At 42.1% G+C, this 22212-nt stretch overlaps 1 protein-coding gene across 2 annotated transcripts in view; it reads left to right on the top strand.

The window, feature by feature from the left end:
- Positions 1-22212, top strand: part of NOL4 (nucleolar protein 4) — a 198360-nt gene that overhangs the window by 52406 nt on the left and 123742 nt on the right. For both annotated transcript variants that reach the window (XM_075084957.1, XM_075084956.1), the window contains exon 5: positions 588-720. In XM_075084957.1, coding sequence (XP_074941058.1) covers positions 588-720 — 133 coding nt within the window. The remainder of the gene's footprint in view (positions 1-587; positions 721-22212) is intronic.

Here is a 22212-nt window from a genome sequence, read left to right as displayed (position 1 = left end):
TATATTACTTTGGGTTGCCATTGTCTGCCGTTTGAACATGCTCAGAACTTTTTTATAGCATTTTCACAGATGCTTCTTTAAACACAGTAGCAGTGTAAGGGTGACATCATGTCCAGGGAATTTGGTCGTGGATTCTTATTAGGTCAAGTTGCCATCCAGAAATATCTTAGTGTGAGTGGTCATCACGGGGTTACTGACCTCACTTGGGAAAGGTAGCTATCCAGGCAGGGAATGTCAAGAGCTCTCCTCACCCAAATTTGAATAACAACGACTTGGTATGGGGTCTCTAGTTACTAGCCCTCTTTTGCAAAATACTATAGAAAAAGTTATGAGAGTGCAGTAATGGAGAAATGGAGCATCCTCACAGTTGAGCAAATTGCATTTGTCAGATTATCATATCACATAAATGATGTGTTTTCCTTGCTCTTCTTCATGTGCTCTGCTTGTTTGCTTATATACACAAAGATTTAGCATGATCACACTCCACACCAGGTGTGAGTGAAACAAACAGGAACGAGTGAACTGCACATACAATGTGAAGAGTGTACGATGTTTCCTGACACGTCTCTGAAACTTTCCATTTGTAGGATGAAAGCTCTATAGAAAGTGATGAGTTTGATATGAGTGACTCGACTAGGATGTCAGCTGTGAACTCAGACCTCAGCTCAAATCTGGAAGAGAGAATGCAAAGTCCTCAGAACCTCCAGGGCCAGCAGGATGGTAAGGCTCTCGTTTCGTACAGAAAATGCGGTATTGCCTTGTCTTTTTCCCATTCTGTGCCTTCATTTAGTACCTGCTGTCTCCTTTTCTTCATAGTGTGTTTCATTAGGTAACTTGAAATGTATGTTCCCTATGTCTCAGCATGAAGAGGATGAAGTTGGGTTTTTTTTGCAGGTTAATGTATTTGTTGCTTAGGCAACAGGTGAGCGCTTAGACCACTATATGTTAAGTATTATTATTTTACTATTTTTATATGTAGTGTGATCATACACAGGCAAAAAAGGAAATGAAACTCAAGCCTTTCTGAGACAACCCAGAAGGCTGAGTAAGTTGTTTTTACTGGTAGAAATGAGGGAGATGGGTGTGATAGAAGCATGGTTATTTGAGAGCTAGGAACTCAGATGGGATATTCAGAAGAAAGGATGAAAAAGACAAACTCCGATAGGGAAATAGAGGTAAAAGAAGAGAAAACAGAAAGAGCAGCATTGTAAATTTGTACATTAATTATTTCTCAGTTAGTTGCAACACAAAGTTAATTTGTTGGTGAAAGAGATGGAATTTCTACTTTGCACAGGAGATGCATAGATGTGTACTCTTTGATTTCAGCCCTTGTTATAAAACAAGTTAGACGGGCCTGGTTTCTTGGCTATGGAGCTCACAAAGAGCCAGTCCACTACAGACTGCAACAGTGGCTCATGAGCGGCACGTGAATGCACAGCACCCAAAGTGCGGGTCTATTCGATCGCTATTAGAAACAACACATTGGTATTCTGTTCTTGTTACTCTGTAATTTCCTGATCATGTGTGCCAATTCAGAAGTGCTTCCTATATTCCTCCTGAACACTAAATATATGGGATTTCACAGTTAAGCTGGATTCTTTCCACTTTATGCATCATGGTCAGTTGCTAGCTGGTAGGCTATTTATGTGAGAATGGGTGTGCTGCATAGTGGCTGATAGGGTCTGGTGATGGGTAGGACCTTCTGCTGTGTTGCTCTCTGGACAAATAAAGGAGGAGGATGTCTATAATAATTCAGTAGGCCAGATTCTAACCAGAGCTGCCTTTTGTCTGAGTGTCCACAAGCTATCACAAAATTTGTGCAACTTTTGACTTAATTTTTCTCTATGTACATTCACTAAAGGAGCAGTTCTGATGCATGAGATGTAGGGAAAGCCAGTTCACTTTCCTGTAGAAGTTTGACTTTTCAGGGCTAATATATTATAATAATACTGCTAAGTTAGAGTTTTCAGGGATACTTTGGAAGGTGCCATTTTTGTGTATCTGGTTTCCAGTGCAAAACTGTGCTTTAGAGGTCTTTGCTCACCTATATACTCCGTCTGTTTCACATATATAGAGTGTTTCTTAATAGTAATCACATGCATGTATATGTCTGAAATAAAAATTATAGTTCAGTACAGTAACCTATGAAGAAATGCCTGTCATATGTGTCTTAATACCTGCCACAACCAGATTCATGTGCCACATTTAATCATATTAGAACATAAGTACAAATGATAAAATGCTGCAAATCTGTCACTTGCTGTTCAAAGTGTATGGAAATGAATGCACTGTGGTCTTTGAACTGCAGGTAGTGTGATATACAGAATTGCTTTCCTTCCCTTCCCCTCAGATGGTACTTGCTCACCTTCCTAAGGGAAACCTATTTTTTGCTGCATCTTCTGGCTAAAGCATCTGCTGATCGAGAGATTTGAAATAGCAGCTCTTCCTGTTTCATGGTTTTCTTGTGCTAGCTGTTGTCAGGTAGCAAACCTGAGTGTGGCTAGTTATAGCAACACTGCTTTTTCAGATATGGAAGAAGAGGCTGAAGGAGGAACTGAAAGACATTAGAGAAGGGCGGGGGGAAAGAAGAATGATAGGAGAGGGCAGGAAAAAAGATTGGAAGAAAATAACAGGGATAGCAGGATGGAAGCTGGAACAGGAAGGAGGGAAGACAAACGGGAACTTAAATGAACTTAGCAGTACAATCCCTTTTGCCATCACAGCCTTCACTGTAAAATTTTACAAATCTAATGATAGCGCATGCACACCAAAATCATCACCAAAGCATGAATTTGTGTGTCTAAAGTGATTCCTGCTGCCCTTCCCTCAAACATTCTGTACGTCCATGAGAATTTATGTCAGCCACCACATTCAGTCTACAGATAAAGACACTTGACATTTGGCTCATCTGAAATGTCTTTGCTGCATTCTGGCAGGTGAAAACTAACTGCTGTATGAGGTTGCCTGTGCTCACACAGCTGGGAATGGTGTCTGTGGTGGAAGGGGACAGCACAGGTCTGCTGCTGCTCCAAGCATGCCCTCATTGGGAGAATGATTTGCTATCAGGAATCGTTAGGAAAAATGCTGCCTGGGGTGGTTTAATGACAGCTCCAGTGTACCTAAAGGTGATGTGTTCTATCAATTTGCTTACCTGGCTTTCCATGTGAGATGGCATGAGAATATTTTGGGACATCCGTTGTTTTTTTTTCCAATGGATTTTAGCTGATTTGGTACTAGGATATAAACAGAGTCTCTGTACCCAAGAGGAATGTAATAGTGAGCTGGGCCACACCACTGAGGGGTAGGTGGACGCTCCTCTTCCAGTTCAGTTTACAGGGCATAGTGGAACACTGACGCTGTCTATGTAAAAGGAATAAGATGCTTTCATACCCTCTTCCCTTGGGGCTATGTCTGCATCATATTTAGACAGGCATTTGGCTTTGGGGCTCTATTGCAGGGCTCATACCAGAAAATATGACCTGAGGTTTCTCAGTGTCTTCCAGTCTAGTATGCTGTGTTTTCTGTTTCTCACGGCTGTTTGAACCTAAATAGAATAAAGGCAATATGAGAGCAGCCCACAGTATCAGCTGAAAGCAATAGACTTCTTCACCCAGAAATGTCATGGTAGGTGGGAAAAACACTGAGGAGGAGGGCACAGAGAGGGAAGGTGTGTGTTTGCTTGCAGTAGATGGGTGCTGGTACTGCACAGAAGTCCAGGTTCTGCAAAAGTACTGAGGCTTCGTAAGATTTCTTGCATAAAGTATATTAGGTTAAAAGAGAACAAGGAATTGAGGAAGAAATGAGAAGTGGGGAGAGTTGGAGAAACATATCTATAGTACTGAAGTTGCTACAATACCACGAAGGACAGTTACTACTTTACATTAGCCTTTGTACGCTTTTAAATAACAGGGCCTTGAGTCACACCTGCTGGTGAATGGCTGAAAATAGCATTCTGAGCACCTGCAGGGCTGCTGCAACGATGGGGGAGGAGTTGGAAAAGAGCTGCTGCTCTTCCCTGAGGAGTTAGAAAAGGAAGGCAGCTCTAATTTGCAATGGGTTCATTCCCTAGCTGGGAATGGAGTATGGTTATATGGATACCAGTGCCTCAGAGCTGCTTTCCCTAGCAGCCAGCTGGATAATAGGGCTGCAAATTGCTGGTATGTTCTTTTCTCTTTTGCTCCCGCTCCCCTTGCTTGCCCCTATCTTTTTGGTTCCCTATACATGTTACAGCTCTCTTGTCCTAAGCTGGTTCTTTAGAGCGAGCCCTGTGTATCACTCATGCACAGGCAAAGCTTCCACATGAGAGTTGTCTTTAATTCTCCTTTCTTGTAATAATGCTCTAGGGATTCTGATGTTGCTGGATCAAACCCTTTTGCCCTTGTCTCAAACCACAGACAAGACAAGGTTTACAAACTAAGTTGGAAATAAAGGAGCTTGGTTTTTTTTTTTAAATTAGTGCTTCAACCTGTACAAAAATGATTTCTGTAGTGAAACTGACCTCTAGGAAGGTCTGTCAGAGGGGCAATAAAAGCTTCTACCCTGAGGGAAAATGAGGCTCATGTTGCCCTTGCCTGTTAGCTGCAACCCTGTGCAGAGCAGCTGAGTGTGTTTGCTCCCTTACTGTGGTGGTTCATTAGTTACCAAGACACGAGGGAGGTGTAGGGGGATGCTCTGATTAGAGGGAATTAAGAATACGCACAACTCTAGAAGTAACAAGGGTTAGGTATACATTTTGTGTTGAATTTTTTTTTTTTGTTTTCACTATGTGATCTATCAAATAAAAATCAGGGATGAGACTATTTGACTGTAACTCAGTGTAAGATGCAGAATTCATTTATTTTCAGTATTTCTTACTGTACTGAGGTACACCAGAACATATTAGTGCTTTGTCTGGCTTTGGGTGGTGGGACTATGTTCTCTTCAAACTAGTTTTTAGAAAATGATACTTATGTGTTTATATATATTTGTATAGCACTCCCCCTCACAGGTACTGTATGGAGACTGTGCTTATAGCAGCTGGCTCTGACAAAATATGTCACAATTCAACCTTTGACAGGAGTTCTGCTATCATCTTAGGTGTGGAGATTACTACTAAGCTTCTTGTGGTTGTATTTTTTTCAAATTATGGAAAATTAAGCAATAGTACTGTAATGCAATGGGGGACTATGCCTTCAGGTAGTTTGTGGCCATTTGGATGGTGTCAGTTATTTCTCCCTGGTACATTCAAGTTGCCAGGCTTTCCACAATATGGATGTAGGAGATGTGGTTGTTCCCATGTTCGCTCATTTGGTGTTTGTGGTAGATACAAGTATTGGAGTCAGTGATCTAAATATCCGTTTTTCTGCATTGAAGCTATAATCTTTACTCAGCAGCTTCACCTGAAACAAGCAGCACCAGCTGATTAAGTTGTCAAAACCGTGTGTCTGTGCAAGGGTGCAGAGTTTGCTGTACCCACACTTGCCGTTGGTTTGTTCACTCTGAACTGAGTCCAAGCCAATAATCCATCTTCCCATTCTCAACCAGTTGTACTGTCATACTTCTTTCTGCTTTTGTCTTTATTCCACTAAAACCTGGACTCTCTTAAAACATTGACTTTTCTTTTTCCACAATGTAATTAAAGTGAGATGTATGGGTTCAAACACCAACTGCAGGCCAGAGTGAAGACAGATTGGTGAAGGAGCATACTGGAGTAAATAGTCTCTGCTGTTGCCTATGTTTTGGCCCCGCTCTTGATATTGAGTAAAGGGAGTGTTAACAAAGCCAATGTAAGAGCGGATGATTCTCAGCACTAATCCCATGGCAACCTTTTTGTTGCCAATTAAGAATTTTCAGTGGAAATGTTATTTTACATTAATTTACATTAATGGGTATTGTGCCTTTAATTTTTGTCAAGGACTGAAATATGCTTGTTTTGTATGAGGTCTAAGTCTGCTTGACTTCAGTAAAGGCCTGCTAAAGATTAGCTGACATGTTTGCAGAGTCTGGGTGTCTTTTACTTAAAAGCTTGGCTTCTTTAGGCTTCAGATCAAAGCACATGACACTTCTGTGGTATATGGGATGGAGTGCAACTACCACATGAGGTCATAAAGCTTCAATAACAATATTAAAAATAAAATAAAGCACAACCTGGCAGCTTTCTTACTTGCAACCTCATATACTTTTAGAGAATTTTTTCATTTTGGGGGTTTTCTGTGGCTTGACTGGTTTTATTTGCAATTTGTTGATCCCTGCTAACACAGCTATAATGCTATAAAAGTTGCTTATTAACTTATACATTATACAAGACATTGGACATGCAAAGTTAATAAGCATTTTGCTATAAGGGAAACGGTAATTTTTGCTTAATAGTGAGGGTTTGGGCTGATTAAGAATGAAGGAGGTAGCACTGTTAGCTTATAAAAAGTACAGAAAAACAATTCCTAGGTGGTTTTTTTGTTGTTGTTTTTTTTTTGTTTTTGTTTTGTTTTGTTTTGTTTTGTAAAATGGCAGGCCATTTAAAATGACTTTCGGGGCCCAGAGAGCTGACTGAATTTTGTGATGTATTCAGACCTTCCAGTCTTGCTCAAGCCATTGAAACTTGCAACAATTTGAGCAATAATCTCACTTCTTATGAATGAGGATGAAACAATAAATACTAGTCTTCTGAAAGAGATCTAAGATACCTGTCTGTCTCATGGCAGTGGAAAAGAGAGGGGTACAGTAACATCCAGGCAACGCTAGCCCTACAGCACCTTATGCGTAGTCTTTTGTGATCTTGCTGTAATTTCCCTGAAGGGGACAGCTCACCTGTATGAACAGGTTTTGCCTTTCCACTATTCTGTGAGACAGAGCAGAGGCAGCACAGGCTGAACGAGGGCAACAGCCATGTCCCGAAGACAAGGGCTGAGACAAGCTGGCAAGAGAGAAGAAGGAAGGTCTCTGCTTCGGCTGCCCAGCAATCTGTTCTGAGGATAAGCGAAGGTCTCCTGTCTCTGTAGCTGTTGATCTGCCACCTTTTGCAAACATCAGCTTCATTATCAAATAAAGCAAAAGACTACATGGTCTCATATGCATGTTTCTGAGTAAGTCTATGGGCTGCACCAGTGTGTTATCTTACACATGCCAAAATTGCAAAGGTTTCTTTAGACAGAGGGTTAGTTATAATATATTGCTCTATCTGAGAAAATTGTTGTCTTCACCTAAGCAGAGTTAAAGTGGACCTGGCATATAGTACTAGCATTATTTTTCTTCAGTGGAGCTACATCTAGGGTGACTTGGCCCATCAGATTTGCTTTGATGTAATATTATTTGCATAAACCAATGCATTTAAGAAAGAGGAAGAAAATGGTGAAACAAGAACAGAAAGCCAGAGAGTTGTGGAAATCTAGTTTCAGTGGTGTTCTAATGGCTTCTTTAGAAATGATACCCTATCAGTGCAAAAGGCACTACAAGTGACAGTGTAATGACACTTGAGCAGTGTTACGATGTCGGTGATCATGTATTGTACTGAGCCTGGGCAAGAGCTTGAAATGTTGGTGCAGCTGCATTAGAAACTTTCAGTCCTTAACATCATTAAGGAGAGCTGGGTGGAATTTTCAGCAAATCAAGTATTATAATGTGCTGGCTGCTGACAAGGCAGCTGGTATGTGCATTGTCATCAGAATACTGAGCTGATACATGAGGCACTTCTATTGTACGATAGATGAAAATCTTCCTTTGACTCCCTATACAACTCAAATGTTATAAGAACTAAGCATCAGTGTCTCTCCATGGAGAGCGCTCCTTCCTTCCTCCAGATTAATGGAAGGAACTTCCGGAACTTCACTAACTCAGTGGACCCGCCGAATCAGACAAGGGTCTCAAACCAGGATTTGGACAGGAGCACCCCTCTCACTGAAGTGTAGCAGAAAACTTTTACAACCCGCTCTTTTAATACGTAGAGTTACTGTGTTTCCATTTGCTAGTTGCGAGCTTCTTGTGAGTTGGCTGAATGTCTCCCTCCTGCTCCGTTTTACTTCTGTGTGTCTTCTCTCATCTTTTAATAACTTGTGTTCTTTTTCTGACGTGTCTTTGTTTGTTTTTTATCTTATACTGTAATTTTCTTTAGAGACTAAAATATTATTAAACATGAATTATGCATTGAGCAGACTCTCTGCTAGAGTCTGGCTGGTCTGTTGCAACCAGAGAACAATCCTGTTTCCCGCACCACCCTCCCAGCTGCACAACTGTCACTTTCTATTACGCTTGCCTTGAACAATTGAGTGTGGCTTGTAATGACAATAATTGCCTCAAAATTGTTTGTCATGTTTGCCTTGTTAGCAACAAACTACTAACTGCTGGTTACAATCAAGTTCTCGGCTATTAATCCATAATTACATCAGGGAATACTTGGAGCCAATAATAGCTGAGAAATTAGAATTATCTTTTCACAAGTAATGCTAAAATGCTTGCAGACCATTTACTCTATTCACAGCCATTCTTTTTTTATATCAGCAACCTAGTGGTAAGGAAGGCCTACCCCTGTGTAAAAGGCTAGCTGCAGACTTGTATCCTTTTGCACCTTCAAAACAGGTCTGTGGGTTGAATCAGTGTGTACAGGTCCTCCATCAATAGATATTTCACTGTGGCAATAATACTAAGCAACCAAGCTACCTCTTCCTTACACAGGTACTGAAGGGAGCCAGTTTGCTTTTGATTTCAGTATCCAAGCCCTTGTAACTAAGCTTAGTGGCATTTCTGAAAGCATTGACTTGGTTTTGGCATCTTTCCCTCCCATTCTCTGTAACATCAAAATTAAGGAGGGACATTCTGGTACAAGGATTTAGTTTTGCTTTCCAGTACAGACACTTTACCTACTTTATCCTTTCGGATGTGCCAGCTGACTTTAGCAGGGGCCATGTGTACAGACTGCTTGATTTAGTTTGATCTACCTCCTTACAGTATAGGTAGAGTTTTTTTCATAACTACTGTTAAAATGTATGCTAGGCATTGCTTCTGCTTCTTTTCCCTATTATCTTTAACATAGAATAATGTAATAAAGCATTTTTATTTCAGTAAAAGGGATGTAAAACAATGTGCTTTAAAGAAAATTAAATTTAGTCATTAATTCTTCACTGTGTTATATTTTAATTAAGGAAGCTATTAATTTTTTTTTCTGAACAGGAAATTCCCTGGAGACACTGGCTGTCTTGTGAAAGATCTTTTTTTTTTAATGGAAATTTCTTTAAAGTGTTTCTTGTTTGATAAAATATTTGTAATACTGAATGTTTAAAATGAGAAGTAATTTTTAACCAAATGCAAATACTTTGATTACAAAAAGAGAGTAGTACTTTTTCAGCATTGTAGAGTTTTGTAGTATTTAACAGATTGGAAGCGGTTATATATATTTTCCTGAGATCTGTGAAGCTGTGTTTTCAAGTAGTTGATTTAATGTTGCCAAATAGTAACCATATTTGTAATTCTGAGGCAGAGGGACAGACTATCTCTGGCACTTCTTAATAACAGGATGAAAGAAATGATACAATCATTCTGAAAGGTTCAGGGTAGGCTGAACTCCCCTGGTGTCCCCCAAGTATTTGTGAACGCTGATAGCCTGGTTACTGTGAGAAAGATGGAAGTGGTGGTTTGCAGGCTGACAGGGCACAGAAAAATACAACAATTACGTTTAGCATCAACGCAGATTAAAATACAGCCAAGCTCTTTTACAGGTTTAATTAGCACTTGGTGAATGGCTAACAGCTTGCTGGGAGACGTGTGAGGCTCAAACGCTCTCCCCACTGCTGCATGCCAGGTGGGCTCTGGCCAGTGCTGGTCGCTGAAGGAGCACCCTTCCAGACAGACAGACTTTAGCAGCTACTCAAACCCACTCTGGGAAAAGGTGTGAAGGAGCACGCCCCATTGAGTTGCCTTTGTGGGCTGTGCTGTGTGTGATGCTGAGAAACCAGTCCAGAGCCTCATTGTAGGGTTGACATTACCATTAGAATAAATTTGGATAAAAGCTAACATAAAGGAAGAATCCAAATTTATATAATACACGATTTTCAGGCTTAGGTGCACAGAAATGAAGAAAAAACTGATGCCTTAGGTCAGCTCCAAGCTCTTCTCCATTTCCATCAGATAACAACTCATTAGTCTTGCAGCTGGAATGTAGTTTTCCAGCAGAAATACTGCCCTGGGTTCAGTCTCTACTGCAGAAGTTCCTGGTAATGGGGATAGTTGCATCTTTGTATCTTAAGTCCTTCCTCAGTGCTTCAGTTTCATTTTGGAGTTTTTACAAGCCTGTTTTCTTGTGAAATGAATCAAGGAGCCAGCTTAATGCATCTCTGAGAGAACTAGTGATTCCTTCTACTGAACTTCTAGTAGTCCTGATGTTCCACATGCTTTACTGGGTGGAGTTGTTCCCTAAGCAGCACGTAGATCCTTGTTAATAACTGTCCCGGACCCCTGATATAAACAAACCGTTAAACTTGTGTGAAAGGAGTAACTGTTTCTGACTAGAAGGTGAAGTTCAAACCTCTGTTTGTAGCCTTCCATACTCTGAAGCTTGGATTTCACATAAGCGTAGACAATGGCTTGGAGATTTAAATGGGATGATTGTAAACCAGAATAGAGCATGTGGTTCACTAGCAGCCTTTTAAATAAGGCAACAGTAATAGGCACTTTGGGGCAATAATTAAATAGAAAATTTGATTTTGTGCTTTAAGAAACACACTGATAAAACCATGATATCAACAGACTAGTCTAAATTCTTAGGAGCAATAAGAGCTATTACTGCTTTGATGGAAAAAGAAATTAGGAGATACAGACAGGGAATAGGTTTTTTTTCTCTGCAAAGAAAACAAAATAGAGAGATGACATTTCAGTTACACAAAGTTACTGTTCCAAGAAGAACTACAATACGAAGCATACAAAAATTTTAATGACTTAATTGGCAAAGGCATGCAGTGGGTTTGTTATGTCCCACTGTTTAAGTGTCTTGTGGATGGTTATTCTGAAGAGAGCTGATGCTGCAGCCTGTCAAAGAGAGGATGAAGAGACAGAACTATAAGACTTGAACTTTTAGTGTGAATTTCCTGCAATGGAAGAAATATCGGAGGATAAAGCAGAAATATCCTCTTCAAGAGGAGGTAGTACAAATAGTGAGAGCAGCCAGGTGGTCTAGAGAGGCAAAAAGTAAACGGAAGCAACCAGTGCTGTCAAATCTCTTTTTAAGAGGACTCCTTGTACGTGTACGAAGAATCTATAAATAGTCTTTGAATAGTCTACAGGTCTGCATACATCTTCTTTACCAAAGGAAGCTAGGATTTCTGTCTGTCTAAAAGTAATTGGTAACTTTTTAAAAATATCCCTCTTAGTTAACTGTCCAAGGACCATATTTTTATGAAAAGTTTGAAAGGACGTTGAGATTTAGTGACTTGGCTTTTGGAAATTGCATCCAACATGATCATGTCCAAAATATATGGGTGCAATTAAAACCTTACTAAAATCAATGATAAGGATTTCTGCAAACTCCGGTGGAGACAAGGTTTCATCCTTCATGTTTCTGTAATAGGTTCTGGGCAGTTGAACTGATCCTAAAGTAGTTAATGTGGATGCAGGAATTGCTACTGGTTCTTTAATTAAGCCATCAGTGCAGTTTATGCAGAGATGATAAGCTTTAATTCAGCGAGTTAGCCAAGCTCTGTCTGTGTTCTGTATCTTCCTTTCTTCTTTCTGCCACATTCCTGTGATTCTGTACTAGTTATGTGTGCTCTCTAGGAACTGCACATCTTTGATTCCTGGATCAGGCTATAATCCCTGGTTATTCCTGTACATCTGTAGTCACAGACTTATAGTTGCACATATTATTGTATCTCCTGCAAATATGCCCTATTTTAATTAAAAGCATGAATGTTGTAAAGCCTGGTAGAAAGGACAAATATTTTTCTGTTCTCTGAATCAGCTACTCAGCAGCACGCTTCCATTCAGTTCCTGGAAAAAAAGGGGCCTAAAATGATTGCTTACCCAAGGAGGTGGGGAAATGGTGGTTACAGCATTAAAAGCATGTGGTATGGGTGGATTTTGAAGAGGAAGGTGACCACCTGGACAAGTTCTCAGCAGTGATTTAAGAACGAGGGTTCCGTGGCGATTCTTGAACTTAATTCTTTCTGTTGGCATTGTAAAGTGCTGATTTCAACAGAAGCGTACTTAAAGGCTGCTTTGCAAGGGAGAGGATGGCTGTGGCAAAACGATTGCTTTTTCTCGGAAACAGATCTTCACTACCTAGGAAACTGTGTACACCCATAGCCTTCTAGCCTTTTACAGGCAGCTCCAACACTGCCATGGCCATGCAGGACACCAGGTTCCTTTCAGAGGAGCTTCTACTGCACGGATAATTGACTTGGATGGGTAGTGGTAGCCTATTAGTCTTTTCTGTTTCTTGGACCCCCTTCCAGTGTACTGTCTGGTTTTGGTAGTCTGGGGCAGTTCTGTTCTATGCATGGATTTATTTTTTAGGATGGCTTTGATGCCTTCTAGAGCATCTGTGTTTTTGCAGATGCTTGGTATGAGCCTCTCTGAAAAGAGGATGCTGTGATGTGGCTTCAGGGGGGAGGACAACTGGCGTGTCCCAAATCAGGCATGTGGCCCACCAAACTAGCATACTGTAATAGAACAAAAGCCCATTGCTTCTTAGATGAAGTTACACAAGCACCTCGTGTAACAGGTGAGCTGGCTAACATCTGCATGTGAACAGACTGGCTAGTAAGACCCCAAGCCTAACTGACCATCAAGTACACACGTGTGGTAGGTGGAGAGAGCAGGTGTTAGCAGTACCAATATCTGTGGTTTTCCCCTTGTATACAGATAGAAGGGAAATAACTATTTGGTTTTTAAACTGTTCCTGCCCTGCAGAGTCAATTTCTCTGAATAATAATGAGTTTCTTTAAAGATGTTCCTGTCTTCTGGGTCAGGAAGAAATGTAGTCTCCCATGCTGTCTGACTACCTCTTGGGAATACTGCAATTAGCTACATTTTGAACCTGAATGAAAAAATGAGGAGAAAAACACTCTCCTGACTCTTCCAATATTTCTGCTGAGAGTGAAAACTGTCCCCCTTCAGCACCATTCAAGGCAGGAAAATTCTACTTACTCTGCTTTCCTGTGTGAGTATATGGTAGATACCTTACTGTTTGTTTCTTCCTAGCTGTACACACAGAAGTGAACAGAAATCGGTTCTGAAGAAAAATGCAGGGTGGAGGGTTAGGAAGGCTGCTTAGGGAGTGGCAGAAATTGAGCTTGTCAGCTTGACAAGGTTATTTTTCCAGCAGCATTTATTAAAAATAAAGTTAGCATTGAGTTGTATGTTGGCCCTGTTGTATATTTCATTACACAATATTAAACAAGCACAAAGCTAATTCAAGTATACACAGAAGTATCTATTACTAAGAATAGATTTTCTGTTTGTGTTTCATAACCATATTTATAAATCTATATTTCTCTTATCATATGTATCTCTTTCTATAGTTATCTATTTCTAAGTAAACTGAAATGATCACTGAAGAGAGGCAGAGCTTTATGGCATAGGAATGTTATTAAGCAGATGATACATTTTCCTGTGCTGTTAATTAGAGACCATCTCAGAGAGTTCAGGAATACTATGGACGTGAATTTCTAGAAGAGCCAATTCTGTGAAGGCTAAATCCAGCCAGAGCAGTATAGAAGCATAGAATGGTTTGGATTGGAAGGGACCTTAAAAGTCATCTAGACCAACCCCGATGCAGTGAGCAGGAACATCTCCAGCTGTATCAGGTTACTCAAAGCCCCATCCAACCTTATCTTGAATGTTTCCAGAGATGAGGCATCTGCCACCTCTCTGGGCACTGTTCCAGTGTCTCACCACCCACATAATAAAAAATTTCTTCTTTATATCAAGTCTGAATCTTCCTTCTTTTAGTTTAAAACCATTACCCCTTGTTCTGTCATTACAGGCCTTATTAAAACGTTTGTCCCCATCTTTTCTTACAAGCACCCTTCAAATATCAAAAATCTGTGATAAGGTCTCCCTGCAGCCTTCTCTTCTCCAAGCTGCAAAACCCCAACTCCCTCAGCCTTCCCTCATAGGAGAGGTGCTCCAGCCCTCAGATCATTTTTGTGGCCCTCCTCTGGATTTACATGAATGGGTCCATGTCTTTCCTGTGCTGAGGACCCCAGAGCTGGACGCAGCACTCCAGGTGGGGTCTCGCCACAGACCAGAGGGGCAGAGTCACCTCCCTTGCCCTGCTGGCAACGCTGCTTTTGATGCAGCCCAGGATAGGGTTGGCTTTCTGGGCTGTGAGCGCACATTGCTGGCTCATGTCCAGCTTTTTGTCCACCAGCACCCCCAAGTCCTTCTCCTCAGGGCTGCTCTCAATGCATTGTCTGCCCAGCTTGTGTCTGTGCTAGGGGTTGCCCCAACCCAGGTGCAGGACCCTGTACTTGGCTTTGTTGAACCTCATAAGATTCACATGGGCCCACCTCTTGAGCTTGTCCAGGTCCCTCTGGGTGAAATCCAGTCCTTCAGACGTCAACTGCACCACTCAGCTTGGTGTTGTCTGCAAACTTGCTGAGGGTGCGCTCGATCCCACTGTCTATGTCATTGATGAAGATATTAAACAGTACTGGTCCCAGTACAGACCCCTGAGGGGCTGATCTCCATCTGGATATTGATCTCCATCTGGACACTGATCTCCATCTGGACACTGTCACTGATCTACATCTGGACTTTGAGCCGTTGACCACTACCCTCTGGGTGCTCCCATCCAACCAATTCTTTATCTGCCGAATAGTCCATCCATCACATCCATATCTCTCCAATTTACAGAAGGGAGTTGTGGGGGATTGTGTCAAAGGCATTGCAGAAGTCCGGATATGACATGCATAGCTCTTCCTGTGTCCATGGATGTAGTCACTCTATCATAGAAGGCCACTAGGTTGGTCAGGTAGGACTTGCCTTTGGTGAAGCCATGTTGGCTGCCTCAAATCACCACCCTGTCCTCCATGTGCCTTAGTGTAGCTTCTGGGAGGATCTGTTCCATGAGATTCCCCGGCACAGAGGTGAGGCTGACAGGATGGTAGTTCCCTGGGTCCTCTTTTCTACCCTTTTTAAAAATGGGTGCAATGTTTCCCTTTTTCCAGTCTCTGGGGACTTCACCTGAGTGCCATGACTTTCAAATATCAAGGGGAGAGGTTTGACAACTACATCAGCCAATTCTCTCAAGACTCTTGGATGCATCTTGTCAGGTCCCATAGACTTATGTATGTTCAGGTTCCTCAGGTGGTCACAAACCTGATCCTCTCTTACGGTGGGAGGGACTTTGTTCCCCCAGTCCCCGTCTTGCAGTCCATCCACTCAAGAGGTGTGGGAAGACAGGTTGCCAGTGAAGACTGATGCAAAAAATTATTGAGTATCTCAGCCTTCTCCTCATCTGTTGTTACCAGTTTGCCAGTCGTTCATCAGGAGCGGTATGCTTTCTTTGACCTTCCTTTTCTGGCTGACATACCTATAGAAGCTCTTCTTATTATTCTTTGTGTCCCTTACTAAGCTCAACTCCAGCCGTGCCTTGGCCTTCCTGACCCCATCCCTACACAACTGGGCAGTGTCCCTATACTCTTTCCAGGAGTATACATATACAGTGGATATATATAGGAGTATAGATATACATATAGTATATACGTACTCTTCCATGCATTTCCTTCTTGTCCTTTAGTTTGACCAGCAGATATTGACTCATCCATGCCAGTCTCTTGCCTTCCTTTCCTGATTTCTTATGCCTGGGGATTGAGAGCTCTTGCATTGTATGGAAAGTGTCCTTAAAGATCTGCCAACTCTGTTCTCTGGGGGCAGTTTCCCTGTGGGTCCTATTGACTAACTTGAACAGCTGGAAGTTTGCCTTCCTAAAGTTCAGGGTCCTGGCTTTATTCTTTGCCTGACCCATATCCCTCAGGATTGTGAACTCCACCAGTGCATGATCACTGCAGCCCATGATGCCTCCAATCCTGATGTGTTTGATTAGCTCACCTGTGTTGGTGACCGACAGATCCAGTAACGCATCCCCTCTGGTAGGGTGATCTATTACCTGGCTTAAGAAGTTATATTTAGTGCATTCCAGGAGTTGCCTACAGCTCCCTGATACATTTCAAGCACACCGACATCTGCTGGAAGTCCCCCAGCAGGATGAGAGCCTGTGAGCACAATGCCTCCTGTAACTGGAGTAAGAAGGCTTTGTCAGTAGGCTGCCCTTGATAGGGCGGCCTGTAGTGGACACCAGCCAGTCTCTAATTCTTTCCCATAAACTTTCAACCTGCTTGTGGCTATTCTTCAGAGACAGCTCTTCAGTCTATCCATTTCTTGATGGATAAGCAACCCCTCTGCCTCTCCTTCCTTGCCTGTCCCTTCAGAACAGCCTGTACCCATTGATAGCTGCACTCCAGTCATGGGATTTGTCCCAGCGAGTTTCAGTAATGGCAACTAGGTTGTAGCTTTCTAGCAGCATGGTGGCTTCCCTGTTTGTTGCCCATGCTGTATGCATTGGTATAGAGACACTTCAGCTGGGCTTTAGACTGTGTTACCTTCTTAGAGGAAAACACCTTAAATCCTTTCAGGTATTTCACCAGTGTTTCTCTGTTGGCTTCTGTTACCTCAGGAGCTCCTGACTTATCTCTGTAAGACTTCAAGTGTGCTCCAGTGTACCCAGCAAGTGTCAGAGCAACAAGCTGATGGCCCTCGCTAGCACCCCATCCCTCTGACCTTGGCCTGTCATCCTGTGGCTTGTCATGGACCAACCTGATACTATTCCTGCTGCCTTCAAGTCTAGTTTAAAGTTCTGTCAGTGAGCCCCACCAAATTATGAGCAAAGACCCTCTTCCCCCTTTGAGAAATATTAATCCCATCTGATGCCAGCAGGCCTGGTGCTGTACAGGCTGTCCTATTATTGAAAAACCCAAAATTTTGGCTGTGACACCAGCTGTGGAACCATGTATTAATTGACTGGGTGTGTCTGTTTCTTTCAATGTCGCTGCCCGCAACTGGAAGGATGGAAGAAAAAAATTACTTGTTCTCCAGATTCCCTTACCAACCGTCCCAAGGCCCTGAAGTCTCTTTTGATCACCCTTGGACTACATGTTGTGGCTTCATCACCAGCTGCATGGAAGAGCAGTAATGAGTAATAGTCCAAGGGCTGTATCAGGCTAGGAAGTTTTCTAGTGATGCCCTAGGGAGGCAGCAGACTTCTTTAAGAAGAGGGTTTGTCTGGCATATTCGACCCTCTGTTCCCCTCAGAAGGGAGTCACCCACAGCTATAACCCATCTTTTCTTTCTTGTGGAGGTGGCTGTGCTACAGGGGTAGCCCTTTCTGACCTTGGCAACACCTCTGGTGTAGACGGACCATCATCCACATCATCCATTGGCTGACCTTCCACATCCAGAGCCTCATACTCGATCTGTAGAGGCACGTGGGAAGGCAAGGTAGGCAACGAGGGGTTTTCCTCATCACCTCAACCATAGGCTTGCCTCTATTCACTCCTATCCTTTAAGGTACTGCCTTCTGCCTGGCAGGGGAGGATACAGGATCCCCTTGACCTTGTGATCTTCCTGGTGGATGTTCCTGTTTCTGACTCAGGTAGGGCAGAGCATGGTTCCACCAGTCTCTCTCTTTCTCAGAGGTATATATTCCAATACCTTTTGAAGCTCCAAGGCAAAAAAAAGAGTTTGCATCTCTTGCTTACTTGTGGGTGGAAAAAGTTTTGTTTGAATGTGTTTCAAACAGATCACAATGTGTGTGCCATCTGAGCCAGATTGTGTTTTCCTGTTCAATAGGAGCAACAGCAAGAAACAGCGGATGCCAGTGTCTGTAGCTCCTATCAGAATATTACAGGTTATTGTCACTACGCTTTTGTAACAACCCACCTGAAATACTGTGTTCAGCTCTGGGGTCCCCGGTACAAGAAGGACATGGACCTGTTAGAGTGGGTCAAGAAGAGGGCCATTAAAATGGCCAGAGGGCTGGAATACCTGTCATGTGAAGAAATGCTGAGAGAGTTCGGGTTCTTCAGTTGTCTTGTTACTGGAAGATGATCAGTAGGCACTTCCTTCCTCCTACCACCTTTCATTTGTCTGCCTTCATGGTTAAAAGGCTTCTTTTCTGCTATCATATAAACATCAAGACAACTGGATTGTGGAGCGAAAAGCTTTGTGCATTGATGTCAAAGTGATAAGAATCAGTTTTTTCCACAGGTTCGTGTAGTTTGGGGAAGAACATTGAGGCTTTTTTGTCTCTCTAAGGTTTGGGTTTTGGCAGGAGAGAAACAGTTTTCATAATAATGCTTAGTTCTCAGTCTAAGGAAGTCTGAAATATTTCTCCTCAATACTTCATATTTGGCTACTTGCCAGCTGAATCCATGTCATATCAGAGAGGAATGCTAGTAAAGGAAGGGTGCTGGTGGTTGAAAGGCATGTACTTCCATGAGAATGGACTGGAGTAGAGCAAATAAAAAGGTAAGCTGTCTTCATGCTGATTTCTGGCTCAGATTCTGAGTATGAGAAGAGAAAGTCAGTTTTAACAGTAAGGAAAAACAGTTTTCCAAAGAGTTGTCTGGCAGACAGGAAGAGAGGCAGTAGCGAGGGGCTTGGCAGAAGTGTAAGGGGTAGGTGGACCTCTAACTCCTGCAGAGAGGTAGCAGGAGAAAGAGCACTCTTCTGCCATTTGTGCCTTTGCAAGTGGTGCTCCTGGTGAAGGTTTGCAAGCTCTCTTCTAGTCACCCCACAAAGAAGCTGTTTAAAAGATTTTTACTTCCAGTGTGTGAAAGGAAAATGTCAGTGCAGGCAAATTTAGATGTCTTGCATCATATTCTCAATGGGCCTACACTGGTTTCTAGCAAATGAGGTTCTGACCTTGTTTAAAAACAGCTATTATTTTCTGTCTGCAATATTGATTTCTGTGATAGTTGATAGTTGTCAGTGCATGCCTGTAAGTATGAAAAATATAATCTTAACTTCATTAATTAACAGGCATGATTTATAAGTCCAAAGTGCAATGGTAATAAAGTAAACCTGCTGATGTCCACCCACTATCCATTCTCATCTTCAAATGGTGAAGTAATCGCATAGATGTTTATGGTAAATGCCTGCCTGATTTCAGTACAACAAAATCTGTTCTGGAATACCAGCGAGTCAGTAGCACGGCATAAGTGGTGTCCCATATTATGGCGTCTGCGTTCCAGAAGAGACGCTGTCACCTCTTCCGCCCACCCTCTGCGTGTGGAGTATCTTTTCAAATCTGAGGGTGTTTGCCTGTGCATTTAAATTGAAGGCCTGATTCAGTAGTTTTACTGTTCTCAGTAGTAATACTAAAGGAAGCATTTTTCAATTGGGAGTGTTTGGCGGAATATTACCATCTTTGTTAAATGTACCCATCCATACAACAAGAGTGACAGCCATTTCCAATGACTCAGAGCATCATTAATCCAGAATGTTTAGAGCTATTAGCAGGGATAGCAAAGCTTAGAAATGTTACTCTCCCATCTCCCTAGTTGAATCAGAAGGCCAATGGAGCTAGGGAAATGAGGCAAGGACAAGTCTTTGACAGAAGAAGAATGTCAGTTGCCTTGAGTCACAGCAATATATATTATTTAGAAGGTGGAGGTATCAGAAATTGCCAGCAATATCACTGAAGGCTAGAACATAGCTTGCAGACTTTGAAATAAAGAAAACAAAATAGTCCGAAAGATACGATTTAATAAATTGAGTTACCAATTTGGTGACGCTGGAATTTATTGACAGCTCTAAGTGATGTGTCCAGGAACCCTGGTGAATGGGTAAAGAAGAAGGAGGAAGTTGCTGTCATATTCCTCCCGTGAGAGTGAACAGAGGTGATGGAGGTTTTTTGGCAACTACAAACTCTAATGGGAGGGAGCTGTGGAGTTAGCAGAAAAAATTCCACCTGAAGTTAAATCTGCTCTACTCTCTAATGAAATGTGACCAGCTTTTGGAAGGAAAGGATGTTTTTTGGCCCTGAACACTGAAAATTATTTGTATTTGTTTTTTTCCTGGATGTTCACACTGATTCAGCACTGACTATATATAGATTTTTTTTTTTTCCCTTCAACAAATCCACTCCTTTGGTATTAAAGAGGAGCAGCTTTTAGACTAAGCCAGAGATCTGGAGGGTATTTTAAGATCCACCTACATCTTGTGAGATAGTCTTTACTACTCTAAATTAGATTCCCTAAACATGCCAGATATGAGAATGGGTAGAACATATGGATTGGCCAAAGGTATCTGAAACAGGAGCCTTTTCTTTCTGCGTGCTACAGCTCAGCTCAGCCTGAAGTGCGACAGGAACTTTAAGTGACATGTTCACACAGGAAAGGAGAGGATAACTGCAAAGATAGGCCAGAAGCTTTCTCTCTGGTAAGAGCTCTGCTGGCTGCATTACATGGTTACATAAAATGCCATGGGGAAGCTGTGAGATCCTAATGTTTTCAAGGTAAGGCTGAGTCCTTGCTTTTGGATTTTGAATCATGACATATTTCTCCTTATACCGATATAGATCCTGTGCAGGCAAGCTTTGGCAAAACCACAAAATGCTAGTGAATTCCTTTGTTCTTTGCTTTCAACATGGTCATCAATGAACCTTTTAAAGTCCTTGTTAAAAAAACAGATGTCTGTGATGTTTAAGTTTGAATCCAGGTTCCAGGTCTTTATTAGCTTGTGCTGGAGTCTCATGGATCGCACATCCACATCTTTAGCCCAAACAAGTTCTAAACATTTGAAATGTACCAATGAGCCCAGCAACACACAGGATAGTGTGTTAGTACCAGACTCAATAGTAGATTGTTTCACCCATTACTCTGATTCCAGATCTGCAGTGTGCTGCAGGGTCTGCCTTGGGCTGGAGTTCCCTCAGGGTCAGCTGAGCCCAGAAAATGCCTTCAGCTCACAGCTCTTCATTATTAGCTGCCGACACTGACCCTTCTTGTTCCATTTCAGGACAGGTTCAGATGTGTATGGAAGGGGGCTCAAACTTACCCCATTTCCATCGAGTTTGCCGCTCCATATTGACTTCGTACTAAGGTAGAGGCACTTGTGTGCTTAGCTGCAATGAGAGAAGCTCAGTTAAATGAAGCTGTTTCCTACTGAGCAGCTTCCCACTGCTCTGTTTCCAAAGAGACCGTAACCAGGAGCATACAGGAAAAGCCAAAGGTTTGGGCTGGCTCTTGCCAGCTTCTGGCATTGAGGAAGCTTCGTAGGAGCAGAGTAAGGAACAGGAATTTTACCTGTTTGGATGAACGTTTGTCTTGGCAGGATGTGTCAAGAATCGTCTGAGCGGCAAGTTCATCTCCTTTACACACAGTATACTTCCTGGGTTTGGAGGATCTAGTTGATATACTGAGAAAGCAAAATACTGTTTTAATAGAGATTAAAGAATAATAAACAGTGCACTTCCATGGTATGTTTAGATTCTGAGAAGTGTTAAATACTGGGAATTAACACACATTTTAGTTTCCAATTTGTAGCTGTCTGCTCAGCAATGCAAAGAATCCTTGTAAATAAATTAACCAAATCACCTGGGGCTTTCTTCGGTTTGTTGTTGTTGTTGGTTTTTTTTTTAAATGGATATCACTTTTCTTTGTATTGCTCAACCAACTTTACCATGGCAGGTTATCTCTGCTGGCACACAGCACAAAGTTTCTGCAGAGTAATATTGCTTCCAGTGTGATCCAGGTTGCTCAGCCATACTTATCGTTAACAAGTTTGGCAACACCCTTAGGCAAAGAGATGATTTGATAATGAGCATCCATCATCCTGTCTGAATGGCAGCTACCGGACATAGACTGCCAAGATATCATCTGCTGAACCCTTGGAAAGTATGAATGCCTGGCCGCAAATGTTTTAAACTCACTCTTTTTGAACTCTGCAGCCTACAATAAGCAGTCAAGAATAGCTTATTCTGTTCTTAAGAATAGTGTGTGTACTGGAAGGTCTTCCTTGAGGGAGAGATTTTTGCTCTGGCACACACCTTTTACATCACTGCGCGTCCCTGTGTGTGCTCAGATCTCTTTGGACTCACTTCCACTGTGTTTCTTTCATTCAGATGATCTGTCTTTGATATTGTGTAGGCTTTCAATTATTTTTTACAATCCTTTGGCATGGCAAAGGTTCAGCCTTTTGAGAGCGTTGTGTTTTCTGACTTTGTGTACACAAATAAGTGTAAGGTTA

The sequence above is a fragment of the Phalacrocorax aristotelis genome, chromosome 2 (assembly GCF_949628215.1).
Source record: "Phalacrocorax aristotelis chromosome 2, bGulAri2.1, whole genome shotgun sequence".
NCBI classification, from domain to species: domain Eukaryota; kingdom Metazoa; phylum Chordata; class Aves; order Suliformes; family Phalacrocoracidae; genus Phalacrocorax; species Phalacrocorax aristotelis.
Note: the sequence above shows the minus strand (reverse complement) of the source record. Positions and strands in the feature narration are given on the sequence as shown.